The sequence below is a fragment of the Erigeron canadensis genome, chromosome 7, assembly GCF_010389155.1.
Source record: "Erigeron canadensis isolate Cc75 chromosome 7, C_canadensis_v1, whole genome shotgun sequence".
In the NCBI taxonomy this organism is placed as follows: domain Eukaryota; kingdom Viridiplantae; phylum Streptophyta; class Magnoliopsida; order Asterales; family Asteraceae; genus Erigeron; species Erigeron canadensis.
In genome coordinates, this window is record NC_057767.1 from 18,827,321 (window position 1) to 18,854,287 (window position 26,967).

The 26,967-nt window shown below is 37.8% G+C and overlaps 2 protein-coding genes across 2 annotated transcripts; both read left to right on the top strand.

Annotated features, from left to right (window-relative positions):
* The first annotated feature begins 1,182 nt into the window (after nt 1–1,182).
* Nucleotides 1,183–4,834, top strand: LOC122607504. The gene is made up of 2 exons (XM_043780490.1): nt 1,183–1,382; nt 4,437–4,834. The coding sequence occupies exons 1-2, from the start codon at nt 1,313–1,315 to the stop codon at nt 4,649–4,651; spliced, it is 285 nt and encodes a 94-aa protein (XP_043636425.1). The 5' UTR covers nt 1,183–1,312; the 3' UTR covers nt 4,652–4,834.
* Nucleotides 4,835–7,968: 3,134 nt separating this feature from the next.
* On the top strand, nt 7,969–9,252 carry LOC122609049. Its single transcript, XM_043782111.1, has one exon. The coding sequence runs from the start codon at nt 7,969–7,971 to the stop codon at nt 9,250–9,252; it is 1,284 nt and encodes a 427-aa protein (XP_043638046.1).
* The last annotated feature ends 17,715 nt before the right edge of the window (nt 9,253–26,967 follow it).

Below are 26,967 nucleotides of genomic sequence, written 5' to 3' on the forward strand. Positions count from 1 at the left end.
GGTGATAGGTCATAGAGGGTGATAGGTCATAGGGGGTGACCAGTGAGGGGTGATCTACCTAACGGGCTCCTCCCTTAGCCGCTATTCCTCCGCCATGGACTGACGGGCTCCGTCCTTGGCTACCATGGCTTTGCCATGGATTGACGGGTTCCGCCCTTGACCTTCATTGTTGTGTACATATGTTCATTTACTAATTTACATGTGAAAACAATGATCTTACACATGTGTAGGATGAACCTACACATGTGTAGGATGAACGCGATGGGAAAAAAAAATGAAAATCAAAATTATATCGAATTGGATCTCTAATGAAAGAGGACGAAATTTTAAGACTACCCATGCTTTTTGTTTCGTCTAACGATTTACGGTTTGTGAAATAAAGCATTTTAAATGATTTGGGTGAATTTTCTTATTTAATGGAAGAGAGAGAAAATATAAGAAAATGAGTGGTCCAGAATTGTTCTCGTGTTCTTTTTTATTTGTAAGGTCTCAAATAACCCTACCTCTCTATCTATATATCTATAACTATTTATAAAGCAAACTTGGTATTATCTTTTTGGAATCTCTTAATCACTTAGCATATATTTTTTATTTACTAAATTACCTTCATTTATTCCTTAAATCACATGAATTATTTTACATCAATTATCTATCTTACTTGCCGTCATTTTCAGTACAAGTCACCACCGCTACCTACACTGCCGCATTGTGCGGGAATTTGTCTAGTAATAATTTATTTAAACTGTAAACCTATTAATTTCACAATATCAGTAAAGAAAACATATAAAAAAATCCGATACCAATAAGGAAACATAACTACTTTAGATTAATAACAAGATAAAAATGTAAAAATAGAAATATAAATGAAAGGGGTATTTTCACATAGGTGGTTGGTCAGAGTTATCTTCTAAATCCACAGTGTGAGCCTGGCGGTGAATTTTTCCCAAGGTCTCGGGTTCAAGTCTTAGATTTCTCATCTCAAGGTATTTTTTATAAGGAAGGGGTTGTAGGATCAGGAAATCGCTGGTTAAAATTGTCTCTAACGCGTCTAATGAAAAAAAAAAAAAAAAAACAAAGAAAAAAAGGGAAGGGTTTGTTAGGGCCGTCGGCCCACATCCGGAGCGAGTCATTTGGATAGCCCAAAAGGGAACACCCACACGGCCACCCCTGATAATCATACATATTTGATAAGATAGGTTAATTAATTAATAAAAGAGAAAATTCCTCCCTCAGCATATATCAATTTCATTTCATTTCAGTTTTGCGTTTGACATAATACTCTGGGCAGAAATCAATCAATTAATCGGTATCCATGGCGTTGAACAACGGAGCTAGATCAATCACTTCTAGATTCATCTCTTCACCACTCCTCTCCAAATCTGGTATTTATTTATTTATTTATTTTTATTCTAGAACGGCATTCTAATCAACTCCTAAAGATCATATTGTTCCAGACTTTGTTTCTTATGATTCACATGATTTATAAGTTTTGGATTGCATATTTTTGGATTTATTTATGTATCTATTTCATTTTATGTTTTAGATCTGTAATATAAATATTATTAGGTTTGCCTTTATTCTTATTATTATTTCAAGGATAGTAATCAAATAAGCGAGGTTTTTATATTAGTTGTCCACTAAACTCTGAAAACATGATTATTATTGTGTTTGAGAAAGGAATATTTCAAATGAAGATGCCAAATTATAATCCTGTTTGTGGGGGGTTACCTACGAAAGGCTGTCCATTTTTTAGAGTCATGTGTGTATATATATATATAAGGTAGAGATCCAGAGAGAAGGTTCTTTAGGAGAGAAGGGAGAGAATGTTCGTTTTTTATTTTTTTTAGCTTGTTTTTTTTGACTTTTATTCTTTTTTCACTTTTCTTATTCTTTTTTTAATTAATTCAATCCATAAAAAAATTTTAAAAAATAAATAAAAATTAAAAATTTCAAACCCGAGTTAGTGAGTTATACATGTAAGGGTACGGTACGGGCTTCGCCCTTAAGGATATTAATAAGTGGTAGCTGGTAGGAGTGATAGGTCATAGAGGGTGATAGGTCATAGGGGGTGATCGGTGATGGGGTGATCTACCTAACGGGCTTCGCCCTTAGCTATTATGGCTCCGCCATAAGCCGAAAGGCTTTGCATATAGCTTACGGGCTATGCCCTTTGAAAAAAAAAAATTTAAAACTTTTTTAAAATTTTTATATGGAATAAGTTAATTAAAGAGAGAATGAAAAATGTGAAAAAAAGAATAAAAGTCAAGAAAACAAGTTAAGAAAAATAAAAAACGAACCTTCTCTCCCTTCTCTCCTTAAGGTACCTTCTCATTTGATCTCCATCCTATATATATATTTATATCTATATATATTGCAAAAGCATAATCTGCCTTGAGTTTTTTGAACTTGATACCCTACCCTAATTCTCTAAACTGGTTCCAAGGATGATGACTGTTGAGGGAATAGTAATAAAGTGTTAGGTACCTAAAGCTAGCGACTACTAAGTTAGATGAAATGAAATTACAACAATTTTTGCTTGAAAGACCGATGGCAACTGGCAAGCCTTGTGAATCTCAATCAATTCTTAGGTGGTGGATTACATGGTAAACACGACAACGACCTACAGAAATTGTAAAAAGTAGAGGAACTGAATACATATTCTTGACTACACTACCAATCTGCTATATTGAGTTGTACCCATTTCAACGTGTTTAAATATTGCATTAGTAATACTTGTCAATGTTAATCTTGGCACATTTAACTACTACTTCGAGAAGGTACAACAAGCCTACTGTCAATCGGTGGTGTATTGACCATCTCAATCGTTGGTGGGTCTTTCTTCGTTATCCAGGTCGACATACATTACATGCTTTCATTCTTCACAAGCCAGAATTTGGATCCTCTACATATTCTGCAAATAGGAGTATCTTTTTGTTCTTGTAGATATAGAGTAATAATGGCTAGTTCAACATATAATAAATTAGCAATCCTTGATCATATTGCTGTAGATTACTTGATCCTATTGCTGTAGATTATATACTTTTTGGTTCACATATTATATTGAATTAATTTACAGACTCCAACAACGTTCTACACTTCTTACCATTACAATGTTTTGATGAAATAGCATTTCTTTTATTTCATGAAAGGAAACACATTTACATATTTGATATCTACAAAACATTCCAGAAAGGTTATCTTTTTGTTACTTTTAAATCTTGATTATCGGTGAATCTTAAACTCTGGCACTTTTACCTACGTGATTATCATGGTTGTTTAATTTTAATGGCAGCTCAAACAAGACTGATTATCTAATGCTAAATTAAATAAGTTTGTTCACTTGTTTTTGTTACTGATTTTCCAATGTTAAATCTAATTATCGTTGATACTTTTGAATCATGAGCATTGGTGAATTCTTTTAAACTCTACTACTTTTACCTACATGACCATCATGATCTTCTTATATCAACTCTTTTGGCTTGTCCATATCTACAAAATCATGTCATCCAGATCTTTCTGAAATGTTTTCTCCTATAGGTTCTTAGACTATACAACTATACAAGTATGTGGTCTAAAGACATTCATGCCCGTCTTATCCGCCTCAGTTTTTGGCCAGCATAATCTGCCTCCGGTTCCCCCTTTTTACATATACATATATTTCGACTGACTGATGTGGAACATCATGTTGTGAACTTGACATTTAGTTATAAAGGTGATATGGTACATTTCATACTTTTATGATTTAGGTGATGTGCATTTTTTGGATTCTATTGTTGTGACCGTTACATCCCTCTTTTAGTTACAAGAAATAAGTGTGGTTTACCTTGATATCATAAGTATGAGTAAATGAAGTTCCGTTAGCAATTTAGCCATCTTCCTTTCCAAACTCCAGAAAATTATCGTAGTATGCATCCGTAAATGATTTTTGTTGGCTACCTTTACTTCGAAAGGACATTTTGTTTGTTAGAATTGCTTTAAGCTCTATCTTAATATGTCTTCTTTTGTATCTATATTACCAGTAACAAGTTAGAGGTTGATAGGTGGTAATATAAGGGGCTACAAACATGACTAGGTAACACATATGTTCAATGCTGAATTGTAGTATTATAGCACATCTACTCGAGTACTCGTTAGAGACATATAAGAATCGTCTCACCTTAGGTTGAAAGAATCAGTAGTTTGTTATACTTGATTACTTTAAATTTTAAAATGCACATTCGAACATCCCTGAAGCAATTATATCATCAGTCCAATTATAATGTGCTCTCTAGTTCATTGTGATCCGATATTTGTATTGCCATCCCCATTTAACTGTATATTGCGGATTCTTGTTCGTTTTTATAATATTGACTTAGAAATCGCTCGAAGTGTAGAAAATAATTCCCTATGTATATAACTACTTTGTCGATTCTAACATCACCAGTGTTGTTTTTCAGCTCAAAGAGGAATCCATTCAACTGGAGTAAAGAGAATGGGAGGACATGGACATGATGAACCAGCCTACCTGCATTCAAAGCACATGTACAACTTGGACCGTATGAAACACCAGAAGTTGACCATGACTCTAGGTGTTTTCACTGCATTCAGCATTGGTGTAGGAGTGCCTATTTATGCCGTAATATTTCAGCAAAAGAAGACTGCATCTGCATAAATAGGCTATCAAGGCCCTGAACTTTTTTTTTTTTCATTGTGGTTAATCCCAATAATTCAGACAACAAATGAATGCCTTGTAGCACTTTATACTTTTTGAAGGTTCTGATTGGTATGTGCATTGGCTGAACAATTGTCATGCATCAGTTTGTTTTGAAATGGAAATGGTTATCTTTTTTTTTTTTTTGTTGGTGTGGTTTTGCTTTATAGCAGTGTTGTAAATATCGGATTTATCGGCGGTATATCGGCCATTCACCAATAAGAAAAATGACTTATTGGGCAATTTATCGTTTTGGTCAAATTTTGGTCAAACTTGGCACTTATCGGTTAATATCGGTAAAAAAAAAAATTGACCAATTTTTTTAAAAATAAAACTGGGTTTTTATTAAATATTAGGGTTTATTACTTTCTTTAATTCAATTTTTTCTAGTAAATTTTTAATTAGTTCTTTAATTTTTGAGTTAATTTTTAATAATATTTTAATTTCTAGTTGTAAATTGTAATTACTTTCTTTATTACCGTTTTTTTGTTTTGAATATAGTCTATACATACTTAAATTTCGAAACTTTAAATGTAATTATTTTCTTTTCTATAATTTTATATTCTAATTATTGATGTATTGCATTACAAATTGTTTATTTGTTAGTATATATATAAATTATAGATAAATTCCTTTACATTTTAGGGTATCCGATATATCCTATTTATCGCTTATCGGGGGTCGGGCGATAATAAACCGTTAACCGATATTTACAACCTTGCTTTATAGTTCTTGTGGTTGCTGAAATGGAGAAATATAGAGGCAGGATTAGTTCAACGTATTTCTAGCTGATCTAATCATAACTAGAAGTAGAAAAAATCCATTCAGTTTTCTGGAAAATCTGTTATAGGGCAAACTTTTGACACTCATGAGTAGTTGCTGTGTAGTTGAGCAACTTAAAAGTTTTGCAAGGGCATCAAGAAATGAGTAAAAGGAGTGGACTTCCCTGTTTAGGCTACTTGAAAAGGTTGGCTTTGGCTTTGATTTACGTGTCCTGATCAATACTTTGGTGGTTGTTTTCGCACTCTACCATGGCTGTATCAATATTTATTTAAGGAGATTGAAATACAGACCTTCGATATACTTTTAAGACCGACCATTGTTATAACTCAAAAATTAGGACTTTAAACAATTCAATCAATTGATGGATCGATTGAAGTCATGTCATCCGTATTAGTTTGAAATCATGTTGGTAATCCATATCCATTGGGTTTAGCAGTTCGTGAATATTGGCTTAATGTTAATCGAGTTCTCAAACAACTTGGAACGTAGTTCTTTTAACAATTATCCATATAATATACCAGAACAATTCTACATCTTCATAAACATGCATTAGTTAGTTATTTATTTACTCAATAAACCTTTACATTCTATTATTACACTTTTTTGAATTGAAAACAGGTGGCTTATTGATTAATATCTTGGACTTTCTAATAAGATGTCTTAGGTCTGAATCGCATCTGATACAACTTAGATGTGGCCAAGGTATGGAAATGATCACGGGTACCCCTATTAACTCGTGCTTAAAATGCATCCGAGTCAAAAAAAAATTGTCTTTCTTAGATAACCTGTATCAGAAAAACAATATTATCTGTTTACTTTTTTGATGACGTAGCATTTCATGAGCTTCGTCTTGGAAGCAGAACCTCCAGTAAGGAAGCACAAGCTTCATCTGGAGCCAACTAATTAGAAGGATCACCAAAGCAGAATTCTTAATGGGTAAAAAAAGGTATAGGTTATTAACCAAGGGACAACCCCAATACTCGAGGAACCACCCACAGGTGACAGCCTGGACTTTGGTCACCCCCATTACATGGTGGATAATACCATTGCCCCATCAGAGCTGGTTATTATCCACATCCCATTTGCCTATAAATACCCCATGCTCACCAACAGTAAATCATTCACTTCTTTCACTATTCCAATATTTACTCTCTTACTTTCTCTCTCTAAACATAAATATCATACGTTATATTCTGCTTCATCCGGGGTTTGGTTCCAACCAAACCGTGGCGTATAATTCTACTCCTAACAAGGATTGAATTACCAAGAGGGAATCGCCACCCGAAGGAGGATTCTCCTTCGGCCCTTCTAACGATTGTGTGTTCCATCGTGTGCAGTTCATCCTTCATTCACCAAGAGGGACCAGACTACACCTGGTCCATCCTAAAGTAAGAACCAGACTTTACCTGGTCCATCCCGAAGTAGGTCCATTACTTCATCAAGTGGCGCCATCCGTGGGACCCCAACACTTGTAAAGTCACAAGTTCGGGTTCACTTGCATCGATGGAACTCACACCACCCTCTGAACCAAATCCTTCAAGGACCACTAATGCTGCTCCGGACCAGACAATGGAGGAGGTTGAGACCCTTGGTCCACAAGGTCCACCTCCTTCCCAACATGTGGTTCACGCCGAAGGTCCCGGCACCTCTAAGGATCTAGATCCAATCACTCCAGAGTTCATAAGAAGCAACTTTGCTACTCTAAGCATGATGATGCATAATTATATGAAGGAAGGTGTAGCTCCAACGAGGTTGCGCTTCGGAGAAGAAACCCCAATTCGATCAAGTAGGGACCATCAGGTTCCAAATCATAACATCGGTGGTCCATCAAAAGGGTTTGTCACACCCAATGCACCGATGAGGGGTCACACCCAATTGACAGAACCATCTCCTGGTACATCTGGTACTTATGTATTCATACCCACAAGGAAGGAAACGCCTCTCATTGAAGCAGAAGACTTGTCGGCACCTTATTGCCCCACATCAGCTTCTAAATTCACCAAAAGAATATCTGATTTCCAGTTTCCCTCCAAGATTAAAATGCCATCTAATGTGAAAATGTATGATGGTACCACAGATCCAGATGACCACATGGGAGTATTCTCTGGCACAGCCAAGGTGGAACAATGGTCCATGCCTGTGTGGTGCCACATGTTTGGCCAAACTCTTTCTGGTTCTGCCCGAGTTTGGTATGATAGTTTAGCAGGAGGGAGCATTGATAGCTTTGAAGAATTGAGGCAAAAATTTCTCACTCACTTCATGGTTCAACAAAAATACACTCGAAACTCGGTAGAAGTCCATAACATTTGTCAAAGAGAAAATGAGAGCCTCACCGCATTTATGGAAAGGTACAATTTGGAAAGTATGCGGATCTTGGGAGCAAGTGAAACCATGCGGGTGTCAGGGCATGGGTGTCAGGTTTTATGCATGGCATCAGATCCAAGCAATTGATAGAAAAATTAAATACAAAGGTTCCTGATACTGTGAAAGAAATGATGGAAGTGGTTGAAGCTCACATTAGAGCAAAAGAAGCTATCACAGCTGCAAAATTATATGAAGCACTAGCCCGACGCAACAACAAGCAATCACGCCAATTCAACAATAGAAGGGCATATACCTCCTCCACCGAGAGGTCTGAGCGTCGTCAAAATACTCCTTATTCTCCAGCTAATGTGAGGCGGCATGAACATTACACCGCTTTAATCAAAACACCTGCCGAAATTTTGGCCACCGAAGATGCACGAGTTGGTTTCATTCGACCCCGACCAATGATGGGGAATCCTAGTAAGAGGAACGAGCAGTATTGTGAGTTCCACTCTGACAAAGGGCATCACACCAACGATTGCTGGCAGTTGAAAAGGCAGATAGAAGATGCCGTGAAATCTGGTCAGTTGGCCCATTTAGTAAGAGAAATTAAAGAGGAGAATAAAGGTGCAAGAGGTGGGAGACAAAGTGGCTCCCGGAACAAAGAAAGAGACAACAGAGGAAAGATGAAAGAGGTTCAGATGTTTGGAAAGAGTCAAATGGGGGAGTCAAGGAAAAGAAAGATACCTGAAAGTTGGATGAACGTTCCCATCACATTCCCTCCCCCCGGAATGGTGGATTTGACTGCCAATCCAATGATCATCACAGGAATCATCAGGGATCAAAGGATCCATCGTATTTATATCGATGGAGGTGCATTTGTTGAGCTGATGTATAAACATTGCTTCCTCCAGCTCCCTGCTCAAACCAGACAGTTAATGACAAGGGCTGAGGCACCATTAGTGGGATTTGCAGGGGAGGTCGTGTGGCCCCTTGGGCAAATTCTTTTGCCTATTACATTGGGGGAACCTCCATTATGTCGAACTGAAGAAATGGATTTCGCGGTAGTAAGAGCTCCATCCTCAAGATATAATATGATAATAGGAAGGCCAGGGATGAGAACTTTGGGAGCAGTAACCTCCACTCCGCATGCAGAAATGAGATTCCCAACCCCGTGGGGAGTAGCCATTGTAAGGGCTGAAATGGCAAAGGTAGATGAATGCCAACGAATTGAAGAAGATGACTTAAAATTTACTAAGGAATCTCGTAATGTGAAAGAAGAAAGGGTAATGATTCACCCTCATTACCCGGACCAACTCGTTACCATTGGAGCTGAGCTATCTCGAAGAACAAAGGAAAGGTTGGTAGAGTTTCTTAAAAGAAACAAAGATGTTTTTGCATGGGAACCATCAGACATGGTGGGGATCCCTCGGAGTGTCATAGAGCATCGGTTAAACGTTTTATTCAAATGTTGAACCAAAAGTGCAAAAGAAAAGAACTCTTGCTCCCGAAAGAAGCAGGGCTGCCCTTCAAGAATTAAGGCAGCTAGTAGAGGCAGATATTCTGAGGGAGGTAAGATACCAAACTTGGGTTGCTAACCCTGTGATGGTGAAAAAAGGAGATAACTCATGGAGGATGTGCGTGGACTTCAAAGATATAAATAAAACATGTCCTAAAGACTGCTATCCACTTCCCAATATTGATGAGAAGATTGAGGCTCTTGTGGGGTTCAAGTGAAATGTTTCCTTGATGCATACAAAGGATACCATCAAATCCAAATGGCTGAAGAATATGAAGATAAAACGGCCTTTCATACTGATGTTGGTCCATTTTGTTATAAGAAGATGCCCTTCGGACTCAAAAACGCTGGAGCAACATATCAGCGAATGATAGATAAAGTGTTTGGTCCCCAAGTTGGGAGAAACATGGAGGCATACGTAGATGAATTGGTGCTCAAAAGCAAGACTGAAGAAATGATGATAAGAGATATAGATGAAACTTTTGGCAGATTGAGAAGCATCAACATGAAGCTGAACCCGAAGAAATGCTCCTTCGGGATGGTTGAAGGTAGGTTCCTCGGGCACATGATAACAGAGGAAGGGATGATGGCCAACCCAGATAAGATAGAGGCAATCCAAAAAATGGTTTCTCCTAAATCCATCAAGGACGTGCAAAGGTTGAATGGGAGGTTAGCAGCCCTTAACCGTTATTTGTCACGATCAGCAGAAAGATCTTTACCTTTTTTCCAAACGTTGAAGCAATGTGTTAATAAAAGTGATTTTCATTGGACGGAAGAGGCTGAAGAATCATTTCAAAAGATTAAAGAATACTTGATAGAGCTCCCTATGTTAACTGCTCCAGAACTGGGAGAAACATTAGCATTGTACCTGGCAGCTTCAGAAAGTGCCATAAGTGCAATACTCCTAACTGAAAGAAGAAAGAAGCAAGTGCCTATCTTCTTTGTAAGTAGGGCCTTGTAAGCCGCTGAATTGAATTACCAACCATTGGAAAAGCTAGCCTTGGCTCTGGTCCATGCAGCTAGAAGAATGAAAAGATATTTTCAATCAAATCCAATTGTAGTAATCATAGACCAGCCCATACGCCAAGTCTTGGATCGTCCGAAAATATCAGGACGCTTAGCCAAATGGGCGATTGAATTGGGGGAATTTGGGATTGAATACCGTGCCAGGAGCACAATGAGGGGACAAGTACTAGCTGACTTGATATCAGAAATGCCAATGGCTGAAACAAAAGAAAAGATAATTCAGATCCCCTCAGATGATTCAAACAAGGAAGCTAAAGTTCCAAAATGGAAGCTTCACACAAATGGAGCTTCAAGCAGTGAAGGGGCTGGTGCAGGTATGGTGCTAGTTAGTCCAGAAAGAGAAGAGTTTAGCTATGCCTTAAGATTTGATTTCCCAGCTACTAATAATGAAGCTGAGTATGAAGCACTACTTGCGGGAATGAGAATAGCAAAGAAGCTAAATGTTAACAGACTAAAGGTGTATGTAGATTCAAAGTTAGTGGCCAACCAAGTCAATGGAGTGTATGAAGCAAAAGATGAAAAAATGGAGCAATACTTGGAAAAAATAAAAAGGAAAGTAGAAGGCTCTGAATACTTCAAGATCAAACAGATCCCGAGAAGTCAAAATAAAAAGGCGGATGTCTTGAGCAAAATGGCAACGGTGACCTTCAATCATCTTCGTAATGAAGTGTGGGTAGAAGTACTTGAAAGAAGCTCACTTGAGGAACGTGAGATGAATGTGGTAGTCTCTGAAGAAGACCCCAACTGGATGACTCCAATATGATCGTTCATAGCAAGTGGGGAACTACCCAAAGATGGTGAAGAAGCAAAAAAGATAAGAATGAAGTCACCAATGTACACCCTCATTGACGGTGTCTTATACAGAAAAAATTACTTGGGGCCTTTGTTACGATGTGTAGGTCCAACTGAAGCAAATTATGTGGTGAGAGAGGTCCATGAAGGATCGTGCGGAATGCACGCGGGGCCACGGGCCATTGTAAGGAAGCTTATGAAATTAGGCTACTTTTGGCCCTCCATGCATCAGACGTGCTTTGAAGAAATAAAGACATGTAGGGCGTGCCAAGTTCACGCACCAATTCCCAAAGGCCCAAAGAATGAGATGATATCGGTGACATCCCCATGGCCATTCTATAAGTGGGGGATGGACATCGTTGGACCATTCCCAAAAGCACCTGGTGGTTTTAAATTCCTAATCGTGGCCATAGATTATTTCACTAAATGGGTGGAAGCTAAGGCGCTAGTAAGCATCAGTGGCAAGCAAGTGAAAAAGTTTGTTTGGGACAACATTGTGTGTCGTTTTGGTTTACCAGGAGCATTGGTCACAGATAATGGGAAGCAGTTCGTTGAAAATCCATTTAAATCTTGGTGCCAAGAAATAAAAATAAAGCAAATAGCTGTGTCAGTGGCATATCCACAAGGCAATGGCCAAGTTGAAAGGGCCAACCAAAGCATAGTTAATGCAATCAAAAGAAGGCTCCACCGAGAAGGAAGTCGCTGGATAGATCATTTAACACATGTTCTTTGGGCACATAGGACGATGCCAAAAACAAGCAATGGTGAAACACCGTTTAGCCTCACTTATGGCACAGAAGCAGTGATCCCTGTGGAGATAGGCATGCCAACATACCGAACTTCGGCAGCAATAAAGGAAGCTAAATGCAAGCGCCAGATTGAAAAATACTGCAACCAAAGGGTGAAGAAATCAACCTTCAAGGAGGGAGATCTGGTGTACCGAAAGAATGAAGCCAACAAGGAAGCAAACCAAAGCAAGCTCGGTCCAAATTGGGAAGGACCATATGTTGTCGCGAAAGCACTCAGGTCCGGATCCTATAACTTGAAAACAATTGCAGGTGAAGAGCTTCCAAGGCCATGGCATGGTACTCACCTTCGCAAATGCTATATGTAAGCTAAATAAGTTAGGGGCGAGTGGTTACACAAAGCTTAATGGTTTCTTTTTTGCTTTAATCTTCTTGTAACCAATGTAAGACCCCCATGTATTAATTTTAATATGAAGTATGAAGCACATCTCCTACGGGATTGATGATGCCTTTGCCTATAAGCATGAAAGTCTTTTCTCATCTAAAATGCCATACACATTCCCATCAATTAACTTGGCAAAAGAAAACATAAGGATCATGAATGATCCAGAGGATGCAAAGACATGCTTACAAGGTACCGCGGCGATGGTACAACACATGCGAAAGGCAAAATACTTAGATGAAATTTATTTCATCAAATAAACAATTTGATTCACACGAAGTGAACTAAAAGTCATCTGAACAAGAGATGCAATATATAAATGCGCGCATATATAGGTTGGGCTGCCCCCTCTCAAAGCCCCATTCTAAGGAAGCAGGCTTCCTAAAGAATGACGTAAGGTTGAGCGACCTCACAAAATTAGCTCCATGTACTCGACAACGGTCTGGTACATTGACAAGTTGAGCACCTACTAATTAACCTCCCTACTGGTGAAGCAACCATGCCTCGCCAGGTTGGTAAATAAAGCTAAGTATGTTAATGGGACGCCTTAACGACTTACTTAGCATAAATATGCTACGAGCATAATAAAAAATACAAATAAAAAAGAAGCAAAATAGCTTCATACGCTCAACAAAGGTTGGGTACATTGGTAAACAAAAGTGCTACACACACTAAAAAGAAGCAAAATAGCTTCATACGCTCAACAAAGGTTGGGTACATTGGTAAACAAAAGTGCTACATGCACTAAAAAGAAGCAAAATAGCTTCATGCGCTCAACAAAGGTTGGGTACACCAATAAGCAACATTGCTACGCGCATAAATAAAGGAGCAAAGCAACTTCATATACTCGACCACGGTCAGTACATAGATAAATTAATGTTCTATAAAAATATAGAAGCAAATCAGCTGCATGTTTTCGACAACAGTTGTTACAATGATAAATAAAGGTTCTGTTAGGACCGAGAAGCAAATCAACTTCATATATACAACACTTTGGTGCATAAAAGCTCAAAAGCTAAAGAGACGCAGATTAGCTTCATATACTCAACAACGGTTGGGTATATTAACAAATAAAAGCTTAAAAGCTGAAAAGAAGCAGGATAGCTTCATATACTCAACAACGGGTTGGTATAAATTCCAGAAGGACACAAGTTAGCCTTATTTACTCGACAACCATTGGGCAGATAATGATGAAGAAGAATGCTACACATATAAAAAAGAAGCAGAGTAGCTTCATATATTCAATTATGATTGGGTATAATAACAAAGAAAGGCCCTCCTATCATCAAATAGTGAATCAAATCCATATCGAGTACAACAAGGAACAAAGACTTCAAGGCACAAAAGCAACAATGTAGCTGAAAGTATTCAACAATGGTTGGGTACTGGGAAGAACTTTTTTGGCTACAAATCAAAATCAATATCAAAAGCATGTAATCTTCAAAATTTCAAAAAAGCAAAGCTGCTCAAAATGCCAGTCAGGAGGCAAAACTGCCGCAACTGATTTAAAGGAGCAGAGAACCTGAAAGAAAATATCAAGCTACAAATATAAAAGGGTACCTGTGCTACCTCAGTTAAACAGATAATAAGACAACATAGATGAAGTAGCAAAAGATGACATCCATAATAGCATTGTTCAAAGAAAAGATCCAAGTACGACATTGTTGGACAAACCGAACGATAACTGTATCATTACAAACATTAGCTAAAAGCAAAGAAATTAAACATCAGAAGGAGTGGAAGCAACCGGTGGGTCTGGAGAAACAGCCTTTAGATCTTCAATGGAACCACCAACACATTTGGATAACCACTCAAAATACTCAAAGTGTAAGGTATTGAAAGAGTTAACAGCCTCTTCAAAAAGAGCCGGAGCAGAAGGGCCATAGCCAGCAGTTTTTTCAAGGGGTCGCTTTGAATGAGCACTCTGATATCCGGCACGAATACCATCTTGTAGTCCAGAGGCACTGCCGGTGCTACCAACGTTATCAATCCCACTTAAATATTGGAAAGATTGGCGCAACTGGTCCAAGGCATAAAAATAGCCTTCACTAATGATCCACTTGTTCACATTGGACAACTCCACATTTTTACCTTCAAGAAAAGCATTACGATCAGATAATTGTTGTACCTTTTCTTTAAGAGCTACATTCTCTGCTTCCCGCTTCTCCTTCTCTGATGTAACTTCAGAAGTATTTGCACCAAGAGTCTTACGAAGCTCATCAGCTTCTTTTTGAGCCTCATGAAGTTGAGTTGTAACAGCCTCCAATTCTTTCTGATGCTTTGACTCAGCTGAAGCAAGACGAGTGGTAGCATCCTTGCCACTTTCAACAATTTGTCTCAAAGACAAAATAGTATCTCCAGAAGCAGACAAAAGTGCTTCCAATTTCTCAATTTGTTTGGGTGCTTCAACTTCAATGGCTCCATTCAACTGTCCCTGCTAAACAGATACTTCTTTCTTGAGCTTCTCTATGTCACTGTCCCGCTCACTCAATTGAGTCCTAAGCCTTTGTGATCGATGTTTTCTACGTGTATCAGAATCAATCCGACTGGTCTACTTTTGACGAACATGAGAAAGCAAAACACACAAGCGGGAGAGAAGAACATTTGTCTCATCAGAGAGATCTTGATCAGAAACGGTTTGAATGCGTTTATACTCGGCTGGAGTGGCTAAATGATTAGTATAATCTTCACAAACACGAGGGTTATCCAAGAAAGTGTCACGACAAGTTTCCCAATATGGAACATATCTCTCAGAACTTATAAAGATATAATCTTCATTGGGTAACTCCCCTCCCACAATTTCAGCCTTAGATGAATCAGGCACAATATTTTTAGAACCACTACTGGTTTCTGCATCAAAAATGTTATCAGCATCAAAGGGGTAATTACCATGGGGACCTTCAAAAGAGGGAGGCTCTGTAGAAAAAGCAGCAGCAAACTCGTTGAATGTACTATTAGAATCAAAAAGCCGAAGCGACTTACCACCAAAACTCTGACGTATAACATGAGGAGACTCTTCGACATTTTTCACAGAAGGATCCGGCATAAGAGGGCCAAATGATCCTTTAATCAAGCTTTTCTTCTTGTGAGAAAGAGGAACGTTAGCAGCTTCATTAGAAGCATGGACCTCCTCAAAAGGAGAAGAACTAGAAGAGGGTACACCTTCCGATCCCTTACCAGATGATTTAGTAAGATTAACCCGGAACCTCTTTATAGAAGTAGAAACAGCTTTGTCACCACGGGCAGAAGCTTTTGGTCTTTTAGAACCAACCACAACAACAGAAGAAGAGGGAGCAGTGGATGGTGGAAGGAATGTCACTAACTCCGTAGAAGGGGGAACCAGAACGTTGGGAACACGCTCCAACAGAGGACGCTCCCCATTAGCAACAGGTTTTTCACCAAAAGAAAACACGGTATCTTTTGGCAATAAGATTAATTTGAGAAGATTTATTTCTGTAGCACAAAGCAAAAAATCATATATACAAATCGAGATAAAATAATAAATCTGCGAATAAATAGACTTATGAAAAGATGAAGAAACAGGGAACAAGAAAAATACCTTCACCCTCAAAAAACACCACAGGCTCCTTATCCAGAGAGAACGAATGACGACTGATCCCAGTCTGAAGGAGGACCTCTTCAGGGAAGCTACGAAAGGGTACAGGATGCTCAACCAATCCGGTATACGAAGCAGGGGACGGGTCAGATATATCTTCTTTAACATCCCTGTAGTGCATCCGAATAGGCACCACCACATGGTTGATCCAAAAGAAGCGATCCTTCCAATCCTTCAAACCATTAGGAAGGTCGGTAACACAAGGACGAGCGAGATTACGTTTCCCAACCAATTTGCGCCCCTCAAAAGTAAACCAATCCCCACTTTTCGCCAATTTATAAAACATTCGAAAAAGATCCAAAGTTGGTTCCCCTCCATAAGCACGACAAAGAACCTCAAAGTGGGTAATTTTAGCCACACCCAGTGGAGTAAGCTGGGATATGTGGACCTTAATATATTCAATAACTGAAAGAAACAGGCGTGTAAAAGGTATACGGACGCCTGCGAAATCAAACAATTTGGTGTATAGAGCAACCTTACTTTGAGGTGCACTAGAGATGGATGAACCAGGAAAAGGGAGCATAGGATGATATTGATCCGATATATGGAAGACTCGAACAAATTCCTTGAGGCTACCTTCGGTTAAAGTCGAAGAAGTGGAAGACATGTTGTCCTTTCCCATGTTGTCCTTCACCATGGAGGCGGCGGCTTCAACAAAAAAGAGGAGGAGAAGTTTTTTGAGAGAAAATTTTAGGGTAAACAAAAAGGTGTGTAAAAAAAATGAGAAGGAAAGCATGGTATATATAGGCCTCCAAAAGGGCCTTAAATGCTGATGGGCTAGATCAACAACCACTAGTCCATAGGGTTAGGTACTGCAGAAAATAAGAGCCAATGAAAAAAGGGCAAGTCGCAATAAAAAGAATAAAAAGGTACATACCTTAAATATAGTACAAAAAAAAAATACTTAATTGATTTATTAACAGAACCAAAAAGAGCTTGCAGGAACGTGTAGTCTAGCACAGCGATAGCCAAACCAACATTGTACTAGACTGGGGGGAGATGATGACGTAGCATTTCATGAGCTTCGTCTTGGAAGCAGAACCTCCAGTAAGGAAGCACAAGCTTCATCTGGAGCCAGCTAATTAGAAGGATCACCAAAGCAGAATACTTAATGGGTAAGAAAAGGTATAGGTTATTAAGTGAGGGGCTCAGGGACAGATACATTTTCTCCTTTTTGAACTAAACAGTGAAAATCAACTCCTTAGCAATCAAATTGGTCTAGTTTGTTTGAACAGAAGCTTTAAAGTCACACAGTTTGAAACACCAAAATGCACCAAATGGTGAAGATGGTTATTGTAGAAGTGCCAAAATTACGAAAGGTTGGCGCAAACTTAGAATTATGCATTATGATAAACCTTGATGCACATTCATAAACCTTAATACAATGGTTCACAATCTACTCTAGCTTCATGCATCCAAAGAATTTTTTTATAACCAGTGATAAAGCTTATGGAGTTAAGCTTTTTACAAAAAATGATTAATAAAGATTTTTTTTTTCTTTTCTTTTTTTCTGAATTGCATTTTAATTAAGTGTTATTACTCGTATATATTTATGTACATACGCTTCACACAAAAATTTTAACATTGTTTTGCTAACTAATAATTGTTAAAATCAAACAATAACCATGATTATTATGACTCATAGCTAGCTACGCCTTTGTGTTAATTCCTTTCATACCTTTTCTTTATGCACCCACATTTTCTGCGTTTATTTCATTGAGCACCATGTTCATGTGTTGCATTGATATTTTCCAAGTTGGTTTGTTCACTCCCTATTCTTTGAGAGGTTGCTTGCGATACTCAGCGCAAGGGGACAACTGACAAGGGAATCATCGCAAAGGCTACCCTCTACCATCTATCCCATTGCATTCCATTTTCGAAGAACCACTTGAATTTGAGTTCCTGTTTTCATTAAAAAGATTGATTTTGAAAGAGACGGAAATAATATTAGCTGTAGGAGTTACAAATGAACTTTAATGTCCAAAGTACGCTTCATATCTACCAATCTTTATATTAAATATAAGAGGATTGTTGTGACATCATTATTCTATAAATATTGCTTATTTGTCACATCCAAATTATTTCCTAATATTAAGTTTGTTTTTTTTTTAATTTACTTATGATGTCATAAACATTCTTATTCTTAAAATTTGTTGCATCTTTTTTTTTGTTATTTTATAAAAAAAATTTTAGAGATATATATTTTTTAACTTTTTTAGGAAAAAACTCTAATAAATTATACATTGTCTTATAAGTTTCATCGTCTAAATAATTTTATCATAACATATTTTTAATTATTCACATATTATGCGAGTTAATAAACTAATTATAACTAATTATAAGATATACTATTTTGAGGAGACGAGTGCTCTTAGACTATTGCAATTTCGGTGTTGAAAATGCGATTTTATAAAACTTCTTGAACTAACAAATGTATTTTTTTAATATATTTAAATACTTATCGTAGAATTATATGCTTTTGATTATTACCATATTAATTTATTAGCATTAAATAATGAGATTGTATTATAATGGGTTTTGCTTTGTTCCAATCCGTCAAAAACATAAACCGGAAAATACTTTTTCTTTTGGTTTGGTGATGTTAATAAGCAAATGGTTATTTTTGTTTACTTTTATTCGAGTGAACGCATGAAGATAGGCAAATGTAAAATGTTGAATTATATATATATATATATTATATGTATGATGACACTTAAATGAAAACAAAATTAAAATAAAAAAGATGAGAACAACTCTAGGACTTTTAATACTTGATCCTACGGTTATAAATTTTAGTGGATTTTTAGTTTTAAAATATTGTCTAAAAGGGCATTATTGGGGAAAAAAAAGAGATTTACACGTTAAAAAAAGGAAAAGAATCACAAGTGTACGTTTAACCGCCATCCATGTCCCGTGACTCCAAGTTAAGGGGGGTGGGAGTGGTTACCACTTCCCCAACCTTTCCCTAATTTTCACATCATTACCTTCCAATAAAAATCCTCCACCTCAAACTTCCTTAATTCACTCCAAATCACCCCAAAATGGGTGGCGCTACTCACCCCAACCCCAATTTTCACATTATCTTTTTTAATTTCAATTATTTTTACTTTACCTAAATCAAAAACTATATTAAAATTAAAAAACATACCCTTTTATTACATAATACTTAAAAAAAAAAATTACATAATACTTTTTAGTGATGGGTGTAAGAAATTAGTGATGAAAAGGTTGGGGTGTTTGAATTTTATAAAAATGTAGTGAAAATGGGAGTAGTTGTGTGTTGTTTTGGGAAATATGGGGTGTTTAATTTTTATAAAAGTGATGGGTTTTGGATTTAAAGTGTTGTGTTGTTTAAAAAAAGAGTGGGTTATATATAGTGATAAAAGAAAGAGATGGGTGTGGTATTTAAAAAAAAGAAACAAAAAAAGAAAAACAAACGGATCATTTTCCAGCCGTTGGGCTTGGTCAAACAAAACACGTGGCGTCCGCTGGTTGGCTTATTTTCCTACGCATGGTCCCCACATCGTTTCTCTCTCTTCGGTGAAGCAACCCCAAATTTCTTCCATTTTCCCCCACCCCAAACCCCTGGCAGTGGTGTCCCCATGTGGGGTGACTCGGGCCCGTGTCCTTCCCCGCCTCTACTCCTACCCTTCTAAGAATTATAAGTGTACGTGTAACCGTCATCCATGTCCCAATACTCCAAGTTAATTTCATGCTATAATTAGCAGAGAAATGCTATACTTACTAACAAATTACAAACTAATTTCATACTAACTAACGTGGCATGTGCGATGGCTTTTCCACATCATTTCTTAACTTAAGTAAATATAGTTAATTTTCTCAACCCTATGCTAGATAAACCAACAACAATTTTTTTCCCCATTCTATAATGCACCCAAAAATATGTTTTCTCCATATTAAATTCTTCTATGGTGACAAATATTATCTCTAACATAATCTTATCTTCTACAACACAAACACTTATCAACATGAATCAAGCTTCATCTTTTTCTTCTCCATTACATGATGAAGAGAAATTATCGGATCACTCATCCTTTCTTTCATCCCTGTTAGATGATGACGGGTTGTTATTGGATTCTGTTCAAGGGTTCTTACAAAATTATGATCAGGGGTTATCACATCATTCTGATCAAGGACCATTATGAGAGTTCCAAATGATGGGAGTAAGAAGGTCGAACATGTCAAATATGCAAGATATGCAAGATACTCGAGATTATAACTTTTTGTGTATATAGTTTTGGTAAAAACAAAAAGTAGATGGTGAAAAAAGAGTTATTGGTCTTTCATTTGGTACAAGTTTTACATGAAACGAAAATGTCTAGATAGTCCAAAATGGGTCAGAAAACAGCACCTGGGGTGATGTTTGCTGAATTTTCAGCAGCTAGAAAAGCCATTCCTGCTGTTTTTACGCACCTGTAACTTTTTGTGTATTCAGTTTTGGGGAAAACTAAAAACGTATAATGAAAGTATGATTGAATTTCCTTAAATTCATATAAGGTTTGTTGAAAACGGAGGTGTCTAAAAGGCCAAAACTTGGGATGCAAAACAGCGCTTTGGGCAGAGTTTTTGATCCCAAAGTTCCATCAATTATAATTGCTGCTCTCTACTTTAGAGTAAGTAAATCCAACCCGAATTCGGGTGCTAAGTATCGCTAGTATTTATACATTTCAAATTGAAATAAATAGACATCTCAACATGTCGTGGCAAAGTGCTTGATGATTTCTGTAAAAGTGGTTCATGTAGTGTGCTATCATGGATTTTCAAAGGTTCAATAATGGTGTGCTATCATGGTTTTCCAATGGTTTAATCAAAATTTGACAACAACAACAACAGGACCCAATCCCTGCGCGGGGTATGGGGGAGTTGAGCTGTAGACAGTCTTACCTCTACCTCTGAGGTAGAGAGACTGCTTCCATAAGGACCTCCGGCCATCACAATGTAAATGTCGGCAAGAGATAGGTGTTTAGATATCATACCTGTCAATCGAGAAGATCATAAGATAAAATACATGTCTGCCGAGTCCGGCTACCTTACCAAAAATGCGTCCTGCCCATGGCTTAGCAAAAGTTTGATAATACATATACAATAGGAACCATATGCACATTTTAAACAACATAAAATGTAGGAAAACTCATAACCAAGACAACATATATACATAAATCATAATTCCTAGTCCTAAGGCCTCCTAACTAACCTACTCCTAGTCCTCTCACATAAATCTCCAAACCACTAAACTAAACCTAGACACCTAGTCCTCGGTCATGTCCTCCGACAAATAAAGCAATTTTCGGGGGCATCAAACACTAGAGTAAGCTCCCCCTCGATTTTGGCCTATCGAGACTCAAGGCTAAAACCAATACATAGGTCACAGAGAACCAAAGTCTAAGATAAAATACTATATAATGTCTACAAAAACCTATTCCCATATGCCTTTCACTCATTGGTCCACGCCCTCAAGTAGAAAGCTTCTATGGCGCGTTCGGAATTCTGTCTTTCCACCTCCGTCGGCCTCCCTCTTATCATGTCGGATCCGAGCCCTCTGTAGCTTCGAGTTTCATTCGTTAAGCCCATTACTCTTGACCAATCATCACTAACAAGACAGTATGGGAAAATGTGTCTATCTTAGTCACACAAAAACCTACCCTAACCTAATCCTCTACTCTAATCATAGTTCTCCATGCAGTCATATCCAACGCTAAGTCCTTCCGCAAGCCAAGCTCTTTTAGGTCCTTTGCTATTCGCTCCTCCCATCTCATGAATGCCGTCAACGTGAATAACTTCCGCCCTCCTTAGTGGTGTTGTTTGGTCTCTTCTCCTAACATGGCCAAACTATCTCAAACGTCCTTCTCTTAGCTTGTTAATGATGGTCCATACTTCTAGTTCGGCTCTAAAACCTCCTGTGGGGATCTTATCTAATAGGGTCTTCCCGCACGTCCACCTTAGCATTCTCATCTCTGCCACCTCAACCCGGGATGCGTGGGTTTTCTTCATCAGCCAGCATTCGGAACCGTATAACATAGCCAGTCTAATAGCCACTCTGTAGAACTTACCTTTCAGTTTTAGCGGGATCCTCTTGTCGCACATGACTCCAGTAGCTGCTCTCCACTTCATGTGTCACGTCTTCGTCTATCTCCCCCGATTTATGTATCATCGATCCTAGGTATCTAACAGACTCCTTTGGGCGCCATATTCGCTCTCCAATGCGAATATCCTCATCCCCAGTTCGTCTTATCTCATGCCTATCAAAGTCACAACGCAGGTACTCTATCTTCTCTCGGCTTACGCACAAACCATTGTCTTCAAGGGCGCTTCTCCATTTCTCTAGCCTAAGGTTTAACTCCGCCGTCAATCTCGAAATAAACGCTATGTCATCTGCAAAAATCAGGCACCACGGTAGTTCCTCCTGTAGTCCACTCGACAACTCATATAAAATCAAGGTAAAAAGATAAGGGCTAAGCGCCGAACCCTAGTGTAGGTCCATTCCTACCGAGAAAAGCTCTGTGTTCCCCACAGGAGTCCGAACACCGGTCGTCGCCCTATCATACATATCTCTGATAACACTAATGTATCTCCCAATAACTCCTTTCACTTGAAGCGTCCTCCAAATCAGCTCCCGTGGTACTCTATCGTAAGCTTTTTCCAAGTCTAGGAAGGTACAATGTAGTGCCTTTTGTCTTTCTCTAAACTTCTCCACAAGGCTTCTGATGATGTGAATAGCCTCCATCGTCGACCTCCCTGGCATAAAGCCAAAATGGTTCTCTGCCACCCTCGTAACCTTCCTAAGCCTCATCTCGATCACTCTCTCCCAAAGCTTCATGGTGTGACTTAGGAGTTTTATACCCCTATAGTTGCTACAACTCTGCACGTCCCCCTTGTTCTTATAGATAGGTATAACCTCACTAAGTCTCCATTCTTCAGGCATTTTTGCACTTGACCAAATCTTTTTAAAAAGGCTGGTCAACCAACTTATCCCCGCGTCCCCTAGGCATCTCCATGCCTCAATAAGAATTTGGTCTGGCCCTACTGCTTTTTTTCTCCCCATCTTCTTTAGGGCACACCTTACTTCCTCTTGGCTGATCCTCGTAGCATCATCGTCTTCGTAGTGTGTGTCTGGGTGTTTGTCCTGGTCCTCTCCTCCTTCACTTCGCCCTGACCCTTCCCCATTAAACAAATTGTCGAAGTACCCTTCCCATCTTTTCCTAATGTCTCCCTCCTTCACAATGCTCCATCCGCTTTCATCTTTAATATAAATGACATCTTCTACATCCCTACATCTTCTCTCCCTTGCTTTAGCAATTCTGAAGATCTCATTTTCGCCTTCTTTGGAATCTAGTTTCTTATAGAGTTCTTCGTATGCTCTTTCTTTTGCTCTAGCTACACTCCTCTTTGCTTCTTTCTTGGCTTCGTAGTACCTTTGCCTTGCCAAGGACCAGTCTTCATTTGTCCCGTTCTAGCGGCTTTTGATAAGCTCTTTAAAGCAACTGAGTTTTGTCGCGACCTTGGTCTGAACCTCTTCGCTGACCCACCAAGATTCCCTACTCTCTTTACGTTGTCTTCCAGTTCCTTTAGTTACCCTAGCACCTCCTTTGTCGTCTCCCTCATACCCTCCGCTAAGATTGTCCAAAACTGATTAGCTTCCATATGCGAACCGTCTTGAATCTCCCTTGTGAACCTCGTGCTAGTCGTCGACCTAAACGTCTTTGCTGCATCACCCACTAGGTTCTTCCAGAGGATTCTTGGCTTTACAACCTTCTCTGTCCAGATTGCCCGTCTACTCAAGATCAAATCTATGACCAACAGTTTATGTTAGGAGTATCCAGCCTCTCTAGGGACCAACAGCAATCTTTGCATGCCCTAAAGTCGCCCTTATGCACCAGGAAGTAGTCGATCTGAGTTTGATGTGAGCTGCTTTGGAAAGTGATCAGCTGAACCTTTTGCTTTCGGAAGAAAGAGTTTGCGATAATCAGTTCGTGTGCAGAAGCAAACTCCAGTATCGTGCGTCCTTAATTATTCCTCTCACCAAACCCAAAACCTCCGTGTACACCCGCGTAGCCGTCTGTCTCTACTCCTATATGTTCGTTTAGGTCTCCACCTAAAACTAGTCGTTGGTCATCGGGGCAACCCCTCACAAGCTCATCTAGTGAGTCCCAAAAACTGTTCTGCTCCACCTCTCCCAGGCCCTGTTGTGGATCATATGCGGTGATCACGTTTATCGTCTCTTCTTGAATCACCAATCTCACCAACATCAACCTATCACTATGTCTTTCCACGTGCACTACATAGTCTTTAAGTCATTCTGACATGATGATACCTACTCCATTTTTCCCCGAAGACCCTCCTGAATACCATAGCTTGTATCCATATTCCACTTTAGTACTTTTCCCCGTCCACCTAGTTTCTTGAAAGCAAGCAATGTCAATATTACATCTAGTCAAGGCCTTTACTAGTTCTAAAAGCTTACCAGAAAGCGTACCTACATTCCAACTCCCGAATCTAAGCCTAAAGGTTCTCTTAACTCTAGCCTTAACCCCCTTATGCCTGCCCGCCCCATAGACGGAAGGACATGGCCTTACGATATCATAAGTAAGAGACAGCTTGAACTAAAAATAATCTACAAAATATAATAACAAATATCTAAAATACTATAAAATTTGTTTAACTAGCACGCAATTATAGAACTACTCTGTAAATCTGCACTAAAAGATATAAAAATAGTAACTATAGCCGTAAAACAACAACAACAACATTAAAAATAACAATAATAATAATAATAATAATAATAATAATAATAATAATAATAATAATAATAATAATAATAAAAATAGTAACTAAAAGATATAATAATAATAATAATAATAATAATAATAATAATAATAATAATAATAATAATAATAATAATAATAAGTACGGAAAAGGAGGGGTTATTAAAGTTCCCACAAGAGTCCAAGAGCGAGAGGGGAAGGTTGCTGATTGGTGATCAAAGGCTCAAAAAGAAAAAGATTTTTTTTTTTTAAACAAATAAATAGATAAATCATATGATGATGAAAGTTCAAAAGAGGAAAAAAAACGACAGATTAGATAGTAAATCAAAACTTGACAGTTTATCCTATTTGATAGGAACCGTGACAAACACATATGTCACAAGTTACTTTGAATTCAGTCAAATGCACTCCAATCAATGTGAAAACAGATTAAATAACAAGATTCGGCTGCAATGAAGTAATGAAACTTGATCGATATTTAATGGAATTTATCAAGTACTTTTCAAGTTATAACCTTTTATGGATAAACTTTAACAAGAAAAATAAAATCATACCATTACAAAAACTCAAACGAATATAACAGAATTACTTAATAATATACAAATCATAATCGGAAGTAATAAAAATCAATGAAATATAATGAAATTTTCTCAAACACTTGGTGTACAATCGATAACTTGTATACATTTCTTCAATCCATTAAATAAAACTTCAATATAGAAGTGTATCATGATTGAATCATCTTAGGATAAGAAATATCAATGAAGAAAATCGGGCATCAATATCGAAACCCACAACGATCCAACAGAACATCGTTACTTCGTAGCCTTGATTTTCTTTGTGTATTTGGGCAGAGGTTCAAAAAATTAATAAAAACATCAGAGTCGATGAATACCCAAAAACCCTTGATTAAAAAATTTTACCTTCGGTTCTGGCACAAGATTGGAGATTGGTGTAAGGTCCCGCCTTTGTTTCTCTTTTCAACTATCGACTTATTCAAAGCTCATAACGTGGATGGACTTGGTTTTAAGGAGAAAGGAGTGCTGAAGGGTATTGTTTTTATCACTTGTTGGTGCATATGGAAAGCTCGCAACGACTTAAGGTTTTCCAATATAACTATTAATGTCGATGGGATTTTCAATGATATTAGAACGCTTGGTTTCTTATGGTATAGCTATATAGGAAACCACGGATCGATCATGTGGAATGATTGGTGTAGTTTTGTTTTGAGGTTCTGAACTTCTGATTGAGTTCGTGAAAGAGAAAAATGTTTTTATATTTAGAACTTATTATAAGACCACCCACATCCCCAACCTTTTTGGAAGATGGCTGAAAATATTTTTAAAAAAATGAAAAATTCACTAAAATAACAACTTGGTTGGTGGCTTGACTTAAAGGAGTCACCCAACTTTTGCCACTTGTCATTATGCGATTAGTTAAGCTTTATTTATAAACCTTATTGGTTTGTCTTTTAGTTGAGTTGTGAATGTGGGTAAAATGTTGAGTTAGGTTGGGTTGTTTAGGTGGAAGAGAGAAATTAATTTTTTTTATTAAAGGTTGTGTTGATGTAGGTTGGAAGTGTGGATGGTCTTAAGGGAGAAGATTAATAAGAGAGAGAAGAATTAACTTCGGTTAAGTTGGTGTTATTATTAACTAGTAAGTTAAAGAATAACGTGGAAAAGCCATCGCAAATGCCACGTTAGTTAGTATGAAATTAGTTTGTAATTAGTTAGTCAGTATAGCATTTCTCTTGTTTTTTACTTCTTATACTTATACATTAATGATTTTAAGGTAAAAGAAATTAACCCCTTTTTATAGTTTTTAACATTAAATTAATTTTCTAGTATTTTATTTTTGGATAGGGGGCTAATTTAGTTGGAACTTTAGCAGATGGCGGGTATTTGTACCACCAAAAATAGACAAGGGGCATGGCATTCATAGGAAGTGCCAGCCATTTTCCCATTCTATGACTCATACTCCTACTTCATCATTTTTCCATGCAATCTTCTTCCCTTTTCTTCAAAATCAAAGAGTAATTCCTTCAATCAAAGGATAGAAATCATAATAATAATCATCACCAACAAATAATGTTCATTCAAGAATTGAAAAGCTAGGGTTTGTGGGTTTTGTAGTGGTGGCCGAATTTCAAAGAGAAAAGAAAGGAAGAAGAATTTCCAACTTAAGTCTAGCATTAACTTACTGTTTGTTGAGGTATTGAAGTCCCCTAATTTAGTTTCCATCTTTCTTTTGAAATTGAGTGAACCAA